Raw genomic sequence first — 13,522 nt, 5'->3', positions numbered from 1 at the left:
AGCAAACATTTCTACTAATATTGCTCACCAATTACAGCGTACCTCTGATGAATTATTATGCTAAAAGACCATCTCCCTGCCATGGGTTGAGAAAGAGAAGGAAACAAAAGTAAGGGAAAGGTGGGAGAGAGCACACTCTCCCAACCATCTGTTCATTATGCTGCTTTTTATGGTTGAATTGAGATCTTGGACTTTTAGATGTCCTCTAACTCTTCCAGTTGTTGACTCTGCTAGAACTTCTCTGGTGTCGATAAGACCAAAGGTCTTATCGGCTTGAAGCTGCTAGTCAATCATTCTACTCTTTAGCGCACAGATGTGGCCTCTTGCATGTAGAGAATTTTAAAGTGACTATAGCCTTGTGGTCTATTCTTTTTATAGATTAAAGTAGCATTTGATCATAGCCTCAAGGAAAGTAATTTTAGAAATGCAATGTGGCTGACTTTTTTTCCTAAATAGAAAAATTTAATCTTTTACAAAGGCAATTTTGTTTTCTTTTTATACACCTTTCCATCTTTCATCTGAATACTTTATCTTGCCAACATCATCTCCATTCACTTTTCCACACATATCCTGTGCTTCAGCCAAGCTGAACTATTTATAGTTTCCCAAAGGCATAATGCTCGTTCATGCTTCTGCCCTGTTGCATATTCCGTTTTCTTTGCTTGGAATGCTTCTCCCTCTTTGAGTTCTTGATGGCACTCATTCCTCAAGGCTATTACATTTTTTTCCTTCACTTTCTCTTTCTGCCCATAACCTAACTTTCTGCTCTAGCCCCCTCATTTGGATAGTGGCTCATTCTTCTATGTTCCCATATTGCTGAATTTGTAGCATAAATAACACAATTTTGTAATTATATTTGCCCTTCTGTGTTTTCCATTAAGTAGTCAGCTCCTTCAAAACAAGACTGAAAGTCTAGGCACCATTGTAGCACAAACATGTTGGCCATGTTATAAACGTTAACCAAACATTTACAATATTAGTTATCTATTGCTACTCATGGCCAAAAATAACAAACATTAATTATCTCACAGGGTGAGGAAACTAGGAGAGACTTAGCGGGATGCCTCTGACTCAGGATTTCCCAGGAGGTTGTAGGCAAGCTGTTGGCTGGAACTGCAATCTTTTCAAGGCTTGACTGGGGCCGAAGGATTTGCTTCCAAGCTAGCTCATGTGGCTGTTAACAAGGTTCAGTTTCTGGTGGGCTGTTGAAATCAGGGCCTCAGCTCCTTACCATGCCATGTAGGCCTTTGCATAGGTTGTTCACAATGTGGTTACTTGCTTTCCTCAGTGCAAGTGATCTGAGAAGGAGGACACATACAAGAAAGAAGCCACAGTCTTTTTTTTATAACCTATTCCCAGAAGTACATCTCATCTCTTCTTTTTTTATTATTTTTTTATTTTTATTTTTATTTTTTGAGATGGAGTCTTGCTCTGTCACCCAGGCCGGAGTGCAGTGGTGCAATCTTGGCTCACTGCAAGCTCCGCCTCCCAGATTCATACAATTCTCCTGGCTCAACTCTCGAATAGCTGGGACTATAGGTGCCCGCCACCACGCCCTGCTAATTTTTTGTATTTTTAGTAGAGACGAGGCTTCACCGTGTTAGCCAGGATGGTCTTGATCTCCTGACTTTGTGATTCGCCCACCTCAGTCTCCCAGAGTGCTGGGATTATAGGCGTGAGCCACCACACCCGGCCTCATCTCTTCTTTATTAGAAGCAATTCAGCTCGTCATTTACATCAGGTATAACTCCCAATGCAGTCCCTCCCCCCTCCCCCCTCCCCCCTCCCCATAATAGGCCCCAGTGTGTGATGTTCCCCTTCCTGAGTCCAAGTGATCTTATTGTTCAGTTCCCACCTATGATGAGAACATGTGGTGTTTGGTTTTCTGTTCTTGCGATAGTTTGCTGAGAATGATGGTTTCCAGCTGCATCCATGTCCCTACAAAGGACACAAACTCATCCTTTTTTATGGCTGCATAGTATTCCATGGTGTATATGTGCCACATTTTCTTAATCCAGTCTGTCACTGATGGACATTTGGGTTGATTCCAAGTCTTTGCTATTGTGAATAGTGCCGCACTGAACATACGTGTGCATGTGTCTTTATAGCAGCATGATTTATAATCCTTTGGGTATATACCCAGTAATGGGATGGCTGGGTCATATGGTACTTCTAGTTCTAGATCCTTGAGGAATCGCCATATTGTTTTCCATAATGGTTGAACTAGTTTACAATCCCACCAACAGTGTAAAAGTGTTCCTGTTTCTCCACATCCTCTCCAGCATCTGCTGTTTCCTGACTTTTTAATGATTGCCATTCTAACTGGTGTGAGATGGTACCTCATTGTGGTTTTGATTTGCATTTCTCTGATGGCTAGTGATGATGAGCATTTTTTCATGTGTCTGTTGGCTGTATGAATGTCTTCTTTTGAGAAATGTCTGTTCATATCCTTTGCCCACTTTTTGATGGGGTTATACCTGATGTAAATGACGAGCTAATGGGTGCTGATGAGTTGATGGGTGCAGCACACCAACATGGCACAAGTATACATATGTAACAAACTTGCACGTTATGCACATGTACCCTAGAACTTAAAGTATTAAAAAAAAAAAAAAAAAAAGGACCACATGTACAATGGTGGTCCCAAAAGATTATTAAAAAAAAAAAAAGAGAGACAACTAGCAAAATTTGAATATGAACTGTGTACTAAATGACAATATTCTGTCAGTGATAAATTTTCATAACATAATAATTGTATTGTCATTGTATAAGAGAATGCTCTAGCTCTTAAAAACAAATGATGAACTACTTAGGGAAGAAGTGTCATTAAGTCTGCAACTAAATTCTAAATAATTCAGGAGAGAGAGAGACAGAGAGAGAGAATGTACTAAATATTAAAAATTAGTGGATCCAGAAGAGAATGTAAATATCTATTGTACTATCAGTTTTTCTGATAGTACTTTCAGTTTTTCTGTGGGTTTGAAAATTTTCAAAAGTTCTAAAGGAAAAAAAGAAGAAAAAGTGAAAGAATAAGGTGTTCATGTGTTAAATGTGGCCAAGAATAGAGGATGTTATTCTGGTGATTCAGATATGAAACGATGGCATCTTTCTTTGAGCTGGATACTAAGGAATTAACTCCAGGATTCAGTTTGACATATTGCTTGGCTTTCAAACCTTTTGGATTATTTTTCACTCTTATGGTTTGCTGAAAGCAAAAGTTACTTAAGAGGAGATATATTACCTCTAAACTAAAAGATACTTCTTACAACTAAATAACTATGTCCCCAGCAGAAGAGTCCCAGCTCAAGGTGACTCCATTAGCCTGTCATTTCACTTTATACTGCTATCTTTCCACAGTTGCTATATAGTTATGAAAGATCAAGCTTTTATTCTCTGGAATATAAGAAAAATAAATGTGGGTCTTACATGGTGAAAAAAAAAAAAAAAAGAAGCAATTCAACGAGTTCAACTCACACCTTACACCCTAGGGGACAAAATTTCACAAAGGTGTGAATACCATGAGGTGGGGCTCAATTGGGACCATCCTAGAGGCTGTCTACCACACATTTCATCTGGTAAAGTTGCTGGCTGATTACGACTTGAATATTTAACACTATTGTTGGTGATAGTAATGGAAGTTCAAGCTCAGTATATTTAAGAGAATTGTTCATTTTTAACAAACCTTCACTAAGAGAAAGTAAAATGTGTTAATTATTTGGAATACTAACTAATTCTCTTAAATTACTGTTAAACATTAACTTCTCAAGTGGTACATAGTGAGCACTTTCTCACTGAAAATACTGAAACAGGATACTTGGGCTATTTTACTCATGATTTTTGTACTGTCTCTCCCAGAAGTGGTAGTCATGTGCAATCACTAAAACAAAGTTACTTTAAAATGTAAAGATTTCATTGGTCTTATTTATCTATTCAATGAGCACATATTGAACACTTGCTGTGTACAAAGGACCGCCCTAGTGTCAGATATAATGCCATTTTTTGTATACATGATAAATTTCTAGCTTTATATCGAAAACCTTAGTTTTTAATTACACAGTGAGAATGTTAATATATAATATGAATATGGAAATGAAAATGTATAATATAACATTCTTCTAGGTCTCTGCGTAAGAGGGAAAACATTTCCATAGGAAGTACTTAAGACAGGGATTCACAAGTTATAGCCAACAAACTTAATCTTGTCTACTGCTTGTTTTTGTAAATAAAATTTTCTTGGAATACAGACACACCCATTTGCTTATATATTTTCTGTGGCTGCTTTCTTGCTACCCGAAGAGAGTAGAGTAGTTACAACAAAGATCATGTAGCCTTACAGAGCTTACAATATTTACCTTCTGGCCCTTTACAGAAAAAAATTGTCAACGCTTGACTTAACAATAAAAAATAAAAATTGTGCTTCATGAATTGTTAGATTAGGATTTATTAAATACTTATATTTGATGATTACTTAGTGATGCACTTAGGATTTTCCATAATAACGCATCAAGCCACCTATCTAGTTTTATTTGCTATTATGATTATATTCATATATCTGATAATAATAGTAATAGATAATTTTATTGAGTACTTACTATGTGTTGGGCAATGTATTAAACACACACACATACACAAACACACACACATGTATCTGTACATGCCTCATTTGTCTTTATAACACTATGTGAAAGGCACTGTTTTACAGAAGATGAAACTGAAGTTAAATACACCAGAATTTCAGCTTAGGTTTTTCTGATTTCAAAGCCCAAAGTCTTTGTATATAACTCCTCCATTTCTTAGCGTTTCCTCCATGAATATTATATTTTATTTTTATTCCACAAATGTGCCTCTTTCCCATCTCTCTACATTTTGCTCAACCTACTTCCAACTCTTGGAATGCCCTTCCCAGCCATTTCTTCATGCCTGAATTTTACTAATCTGTCAGAGGCCTTCATAACTCTTGCCTCTTCCATGACACCTTTCCTGAATTCCCAGTCAGAATTAATCTCAGTCCTATTTTTCAGCTGAAAAGCATCTATCAGAATCCCTGGTATACTTAAACTGACACATGCTGGGTAATGATGTTAAAATACTAGACTATAATGTTGCACATGAATTATAGTCATATAATATTTTTCTTCTAAAAGATAAAAAAACTAAGTATTTTTTCTAAGGTTGTTATTATAAAGTAAACTGACATTCATAATGAATAATCTAATATGTAGTAAGGGAATCTGACTAGAAGATAGGTCTGTTATTTCAATCTGAAATTGCAAGTATATTTTGCAGTTTTCCCTAAGCAGTTTTATGTGCCTCATTTCCTTTTTATCAGCAATATTTTGTAACTGCATGTGTGAAATGTAGGTTGAGCATGTAAAACTGTCTTGGTCATAGGCTCCTATTTTACCAAGTCCACTGGATAATTGATATTTTTGTAAATTATATTATCAAGGATATTTTGGGAATAAACCAGCTTCTTAAGACTCTTATATATCTTCTAGAATACGCTTCTCATTTGGATTTTCTCTGAAAGGATCATGGATTTATTATAAAAGCCAGACCAGCTTTCTTCGTATTATTAAATACAATTGTGTTGGTTTCCACTGACACAGGTTTTGCTTTGTCTACTTTATTTCATTTATTACTTTAAAAGGATTGCATTAAGCTAAGAGCTATGGAGAGAGAAATATGACTTCATGCAAAAATATTACCTAGTCTGGAAGAGTTAATGAACAATGCAAGATAGTATAAAATCAAATTATCAGGGTAATGGTATAGCTCATGGATTCAGAAGATGAAGATACTTAGTCTTTTCTAAATAATTTAGTACTTGATTATTCACTGTCTTATACTATGTATTAAAATACTCAGAAAAAATCATTCAAGAAACTCTTGGCTTACAGGCTGCAGGGAGTTCCCAGCATGTTCTTCTGGCTTTAATGCAAAAGCAGTTAACAAGACCAGCCCTTGCAATGAATCATTCCTGTTGTGTTTAATTTTATAAGTTCAACCTAACTAGTCCGTGAGGTGCCCACACATTTGGCTAAACATTATTTGGGATGTATCTGTGAAGGTGTTTTTGGATGAGATTAATATTCGAATGGCAGACTGAGTAGAGAAAATCATCCACCCACTATTGTTGGCCTTATTCAATAAATTAAAGACCTGAATTGAACAAAAAGGCCGAGTAAAGGGGAATTTCTCCTGCCTGACCTCTTGAACTGGAACATTGGTTTTTCCAGGCCTTCAGACTTGGACTGAAATGTTGGCTCTTGACTTCGAGCCTGTCAACCTTTGGATTAGAATTTACACCATCAACTTCCTTGGTTCTCAGGCCTTCAGATTTACAATGGAACTACACAAAGGCTCTCTTGCACCTCCAGCTTAGCAACTGCAGATCTTTGGACTTCTTAGTCTCCATTAATCATATAAGCTAATGCCTTATAGTAAATCTCTTTCTAGATAGATAGATAGCTAGAGATAGAGATATATCCTATTGGTCCTGTTTCTCTGGATAACTTTGATCAATACAATTCCTCAAAGGATCATCTTCTATTTCTGGAACTATATTCTGTCCCTACCAATTTGTGTTAATAGCTAAAAGATGCTGCTCTCAAATCTCATGCAAGATGTGTTGTCAAAAAGGATAGCTATTTATTTTCTTGTTTTCCCTCTGGGTTTCTTTGATCTTCCATATTTTATTTTAATTCTGATGATATTTCTTTTGATAATGGAAAAGGAAAACTCATATATTGAAAACCCCTACTATGTACCTGAAAACATACAAGTTATTTTTCTCTTGTTTTATCTGCACACATAAATGATAGAAGATGATAATCATTTGCATTTTTATGGTTAAGAAAATTGAAATCCTGAAAGATTAAATAAATGATCTAGTGTTTCACAGGTAAGTTGTTCACAGACTTCAACATTTGGTATTAGGATGTAAGTTTTGATGTTTTTAAAAATTAACATTTATTAAAAGACAAAGACTTAGTTATATTTAAATGTATATCTTGTAACAACACGTTGAATAATAAGCAACACAGAATTGATGATGAAACTAACAGTGGAACAGGATAGCATGAATCAGAACCACAAATCCAGAAATGGACCCATCAAGACTTTAGATACTGGAATTACCAGATTAAAAAACCAAAGCCAACTGTACTTGCCATTTTAATATAAAAGTAAGCTTGAAAATGTTTTTAGGAACTAAAAAATACAAACTAGTGACATCATGTACTTGATTGAGTAAGAACCAAATAGAAATTTTAGAACGGAAAAATCTACTAAAATTAAGAAAATGGTTTGAGAGCGGCCTTGACACAGCTGAAGAAAGAACCAATAAACTAGAAAATAAATAGAAGAAACTATTAAAAATGCAACAGAGGCCGGGCGCGGTGGCTCAAGCCTGTAATCCCAGCACTTTGGGAGGCCGAGACGGGCGGATCACAAGGTCAGGAGATCGAGACCATCCTGGCGAACCCGGTGAAACCCCGTCTCTACTAAAAAATACAAAAAACTAGCCGGGCGAGGTGGCGGGCGCCTGTAGTCCCAGCTACTCGGGAGGCTGAGGCAGGAGAATGGCGTGAACCCGGGAGGCAGAGCTTGCAGTGAGCTGAGATCCGGCCACTGCACTCCAGCCTGGGTGACAGAGCGAGACTCCGTCTCAAAAAAAAAAATGCAACAGAGAGACAGAATGAAAAGAGAGAATAAATGGTTAAAAGAATAAACTCTGGCTAGCATTACTTCAATAGAGTCCAAAAGGAGAGAAAGAGAGAATGGGGAGGCAATATTGGAAGTTATGTGGTAGAGAATTTATGCTCCCCCTATAGTCTGTCCCATTTCTGCTGATGGCAGCTCTATCCTTTTAGTTCCTCAGACCAGAAGCCTTAGAGTCGTTCTTGATTTCTCTCTTTCTCTCCCTATATCAAGCACATCAATCAATAATTTTTAAAAATTTAATTATTTTTAAATAGACAAATAAAAATTATATGTACTTATTGTGTACAAGATGTTTTAAAATGTGTATACATTGTGGAATAGCTAAATTGAACTGATTAGCATATGCATTACCTCAAATACTTAGCATTTTTTTTTTTTCTGGTGAGAACACTTAAGATCTACTCTTTCAAAGAATACAGTACATTGTTATTAACTATAGTCACCATATTGTATGATAAACCTCTTGAACTTATTCCTTCTAATTGATATTTCGTGTCCTTTGACCAACATCTCCCCAGTCCCTGGTAACCACCATTCTATTCTCTGCTTGTATGAGTTTGACTTTGTTTATATTTCATATATAAGTGAGATCATGTGGCATTTGTCTTTCTGTGCCTAGCTTATTTCACTTACAAGGTCCTCCAGGTTCATCTATACTGATAACAGAATTTCCTTCTTTTTAAGGCAGCATAGTATTCCACTGTATGTATATATTACATTTTCTTTCCATTTATCCATTCATCTGTTAATGGACACAAGTTAATTCCTTGTCTTGGCTACCGAATAATGCTCAATAACATGGGAGTGGAGATATCTCTTCTACATAATGATTCACTTCCTTTGGATATATACCCAGCAGTGGGATTGCTGGATTATGTAGTAATTCTATATTTCGTTTTTGAGGAACTCCATACTATTGTCTCTAATGGCTCTACTAATTTACCTTCCCATTAACAGTGTACAAAGGTTCCCCTTTCTCCACACCCTTGCCAGCATCTGTTATTGCCTGTCTTTTTTTATAAAAGCCATTTTCACTGGGATGAGATGATATCTCATGGTAGTTCTGATTTGCATTTCTCTGATGATTAGTGTTGTTAGGGATTTTTTCATATACCTGTTGGCCATTTGTATGTCCTCTTTTGAGAAATGTCTATTCAGATCCTTTGCCCATTTTTAAATCAGGTTATTGTTTTCTCACTATGAGTTGTTTGGGTTCCATATATTTTGGATGTTAACTCATTATCAGAGGTATGGTTTACAAATATTTTCTCTGTTCATTGATTCCTTCGCTGTGCAGAGCTTTTTAGTTTGACATAATCCCATTTGTCTATTTTTGCTCTTGCCTGTGCTTTTGAGGTCATAGCCAAAAATCATTGCCCAAACCAATGTTGTGGAAGTTTTTCTCTGTGTTTTCTTCTAATAGGTTTGCCACTTCAATTTTACACTTAAGTCTTTAATTAATTAAGAAAAAAATTTTTAAGAGAGGGATCTCCCTATGTTTCCCAGGCTGGCCTTAATTAAACTCCTGGGCTCAAGCAAACTTCCTGCCTGTTTCTCAAGTAGCTGGAAGTACAGGCATGTACCATTGCACCCAGCTTTAATCCATTTTGAGTTAGTTTTTGTATATAGTGTGAGATGAAGGTCTAATTTTATTCTTCTGCATGTGAATGTCCAGTGTCCCAATGCCATTTATTGAAGAGGCTGCCCTTTCCCCATTGTGTGTTGTTGGCACCTTTGAAATAAATTAACCGGAAATATGTGTATTTATTTCTGGGATTTCTGTTCTTTTCCATTGGTTGATATGTCTGTTTCTATGCCAGCATCAATTTGTTTTGATTATTATAGCTTTGTAGTATATTTTGAAGTCAGGTAGTGTAATATACTCAGTTTTGTTCTTTTTGTTCAAGGTTGCTTTGTCTATTCAGGAGCCATCAAAAAAATTCTTGGTCTATTTCAACAATTCTGGACATTTCAACACATGTCCAGAATCTAATCACTTATCATCAACTCCAAAATGCTAACATCATGACCTCTAGCTTGGGTCTCTAGTCTTAACATATCTTCCTGCTTCCAAATATTAAATATTATACTATATAATACTCAAAGGCATACCCTAAAGATGTTTTTATGGTTGACATTTTTTTTGTTTTTATTGTTTATGTTTCATAGTGTTTATGTTCTACTTTTTAAGTTTCTGGAAGTTGGTTCAACTATATTTTGAAGTAGAGTGTGCTTTTACCTTAACTATGCCAGTCTAATTCAGGCTGTGTTTCTATGAACCCAATCATACCTATGCATATCTTTTGCATACCTACTATGACATGCTAACTAGCCGAAGGGTAACATGGCATCAATCTGAAATTTGAATCCTTTTCTGCCAGTAACTGACGATATATCTTTGAGATGAATTTCTCTGTAAAATAGGGATGGTGATAGTAGAACGTATTTTGTAAGTTAATTTGGGTATTAAATGAGATTCAATAAGTAAAAGAATTTAACATGGCTGTCTGCACATAGTAAATGCTCAATAAAAATTATCTATTACTATTATGATGTCACTCCCTGCTCAGTCTTCAGTATTTCTCACTGCCTACAGAATTAAACATGCTTATATTCTAATAAAACTTCCTTTAACTCATTCAAACTTATCTTTAGTTTTTTTGTAATATGAAATAACAGCTTCAGCTGTGCTCTTCCTACCTTCATGCCCTAATATCTTATGTTTTGTCCCAGCTTTCTTGCCTGAAAACTGAAGCCTTTCACAGCTATCTTCTGTCCAAGCCATAGTCTGATTGCTCCCCCACCCCACCCTGGTTTTTTTTTTTTTCATCATGCTTCCTTTATCTGTTATAAATTCTCAAGGTATATTGCATTTTAATTTGTTTACATGTCTGATGCCACATTTAAGAGTACACTTCTGGGCTGGTTGCAGTGGTTCATGGCTATAATCCCAGCACTCTAGGAGGTTGAGGTGGGTGGATCACTAGAGCTCAGGAGTTCAAGACCAGACTGGGCAATATGGCGAAACCCCACTCCTGCTAAAAATGCAAAAAATTAGCCAGTTGTAGTAATGTGCACCTGTAGTCCCAGCTACTCAGGAGGCTGAGGTGGGACGATTATTTGAGCCTGGGAAGTTGAGGCTGTAGTGAGCTGTGTTCATGCTACTGCAGTCCAGCCTGGGTAATGGTAGTGAGACCCCGTCTCAAAAAATAAAAGGAAAAAAACCCAACAGTATACTTCTCAAGGGCAGGGATTCTTTTGAAAAAAATTCAGAGATTTTATTTTTAGAACTTCTTAGATTTACAGAAAAATTGAGCAGAAATTACAAAGTTCATATATTCCCATACACAAAGCTTCCTCTGCTATCAACATTCTGCACAAAAGTGATACCTTTGTTATAATTGATGAACCTACATGGACACATCATTATCACCCAAAGTTTATAGTTTATATAGGTTAATTCTTGATTTATGTATTCCATGAGTTGGACAAATATATAATGGTGATGGATACCCACTATTATACCATTAAATAGAATAGTTCTACTGCCCTGAAAATCCTCAGTGCTTAGCCTATTCATCCCTACCTCCCTCCAGTCCCTGGCCCCAGATTCTTCCTAGTTAATCTTTAGAATATAACATAATGTTTGACTCATAGTTGCCCCAAATAAGTGTTTTTACATATGTGGTTTTTAGATGAATGAAAGAAGGAAGGGATAGATTGGAGAGAATCAGAGCATCTTGCTGACTAATGTTTTGTGTGTTTCAATATTGACTCATACTTTTCTATTCTACTCAGAAGACCACCCCATCTCTTCTGTGATGCCAATTCAAATCCCACCTTTTCTATTAAATCTTAGAAGAGTGTGCTCTGGACACTTTTAAGATTTATTTTATGAGTCATCCAAGTAATTCTATATGTCATACTTGAATTTTTTGTTTTATGGGCCTTTCCTCAGTGAATTATATTTTTATATGTAGGTAGAGTTGTATGATAATTCATCCCTTTGTGTTTTATGGGGAAAAGATGCCTTGATAAATTCCTGTACTTCACTGGGGATTGTAGACAGCGATCAGGAACAGAGAAACTTCCTGGTCTATAAAAAATTCAGTCTCAGTCTCTTGCAATCAGTTCAGCTAACTGTCTAGGAAAGAAAATTATTGCGAACTAATTAAAAACAACAGAGAAGCAAACCTTTTTTTTTCTTTTTTGCAGATTTGAGCTCGCAGCAGTTTTCATAAAAAGCTATTGAAGTTTGCCAAATTGTTGTTAAAATAAAATAACTTTTCTAGGTGCTACCAGAAGTTATTTATAGAATAATTTTCATCCTTTCCCAAGTATTTTAAACATTCTAAAATAGTATCTTTGATGTTATTTTGCTTTAATATGAATTTAAGAAGAAAATGTTATACATGTTGTTGATTTTCAAGTCATCTTTCCTTTATTCCCTCCCTCCTAAATAACGAACGTAAGAGAAGATTAATTTAGATTCTGAAATTTTATTCGTTTAGCTTTGACCACATAGGATGCTATACTTATCAAGGGGTGATAATTTTATATTTATCTACATCATAAAATCATTTTGCACAAATTTCGGTTTTTCATCAAGCTTCATTCGCTAGGATGCTTTTCTATCGTTTGTGGGATTTCTGGGAAAAGTCATTTGAGGAGGCTTGACTTTGGGTTTTATGCATCAAGGAGACCTAAAACTCTGACTTGAATAACTATTAATACTCATTTACAAGATTATTGGGAAAGCTTTAGCCCAATCATATCATAAAATTATATTCTTTTTAGTTAAGGTAAGGTTTTAGTTATTCATATAGTAGTAGCAGTCTTAAGAGCTATGCTGGATAATCTATCATTATGAATTGAGTAATAATACTCTTGTCTCAGAACACCATTCGAGAGGATGATAGTTACCATTTTAGAAGGAAACAAAGCATTCAATAAATATTATCTTTAAAATATACCACTGAGCATATTCCTCATTTATGATCTTGTAATTGATACCAGTTTTGAAAGTTGAAATCTCAATTTATGTTCAGAAAATTAATTTCAAGTCTTAAAAGGTAAACTGAGTGATTAGGTTCATGGCAGTTCTATTTTTATTCGCAGATAATGCCTCTGAGGTAGCAATTACTACTCCAGGAACTAGTAACCATAGAAACAGCTCAACAGGCCCAACACCTGATTGTTCACCTCCATCCCCTGATACTGCCCTCAAAAATATTGTAAAAGTCATTCGACCCCAGGTAAGTGCCCAGAATGATGTTATTTTCCCTATAATGTGTTTTGATTTGAATCAATGCATGTACATCACTTATATTGCAAGCCTGGACTATTTTATGTGGTATGTCAATGGACTTCTAAATTAAAAGAAGGGAGTTAGAAGAGGATGTTCGCTTCCTTTGAAATTGGTGATAAACACTGAAATCTGCATTAGTTTTTGGAAAAATGAATTGTGCCTATTGCATGAAGTAGTGAGACTTAGAAAAATAGCTATTTTACATCATTTTTCTCTCACAACATTTTAATAATTATGCTCCAATTATTGAGCTGTTACATATTTTCTGGTGTTTCCTGATCTTTTTGTCTTCATTCTTCTGGATAATGCTGCATGGTTTGTGATTATTTCTCTGTATTCCGACTCCGGTGATTTTTATATTTCTCTATCTTCTCTATCTTTACAGTTTCAGTGAATATTGTCTGTGTTTAACATTGCTCTTTGTTTTCCTCTGGTAGCTAGTCTCTCTTTATCCTTTGTTCTTTTTTCCATTCCTGTCACTTTCCTGTA

At 35.7% G+C, this 13,522-nt stretch overlaps 1 protein-coding gene across 1 annotated transcript in view; it reads left to right on the top strand.

Annotated features, from left to right (window-relative positions):
• ANKS1B (ankyrin repeat and sterile alpha motif domain containing 1B) overlaps positions 1–13,522 on the top strand; it is a 1,249,898-nt gene that overhangs the window by 521,213 nt on the left and 715,163 nt on the right. Inside the window, exon 10 of the mRNA XM_031650180.1 lies at positions 12,808–12,980. Within this exon, the coding sequence (XP_031506040.1) occupies positions 12,808–12,980 (173 nt within the window). The remainder of the gene's footprint in view (positions 1–12,807; positions 12,981–13,522) is intronic.

This window comes from Papio anubis, chromosome 9, assembly GCF_008728515.1.
Source record: "Papio anubis isolate 15944 chromosome 9, Panubis1.0, whole genome shotgun sequence".
Taxonomy (NCBI): domain Eukaryota; kingdom Metazoa; phylum Chordata; class Mammalia; order Primates; family Cercopithecidae; genus Papio; species Papio anubis.
This window is presented reverse-complemented; position numbering and strand designations above follow the sequence as displayed.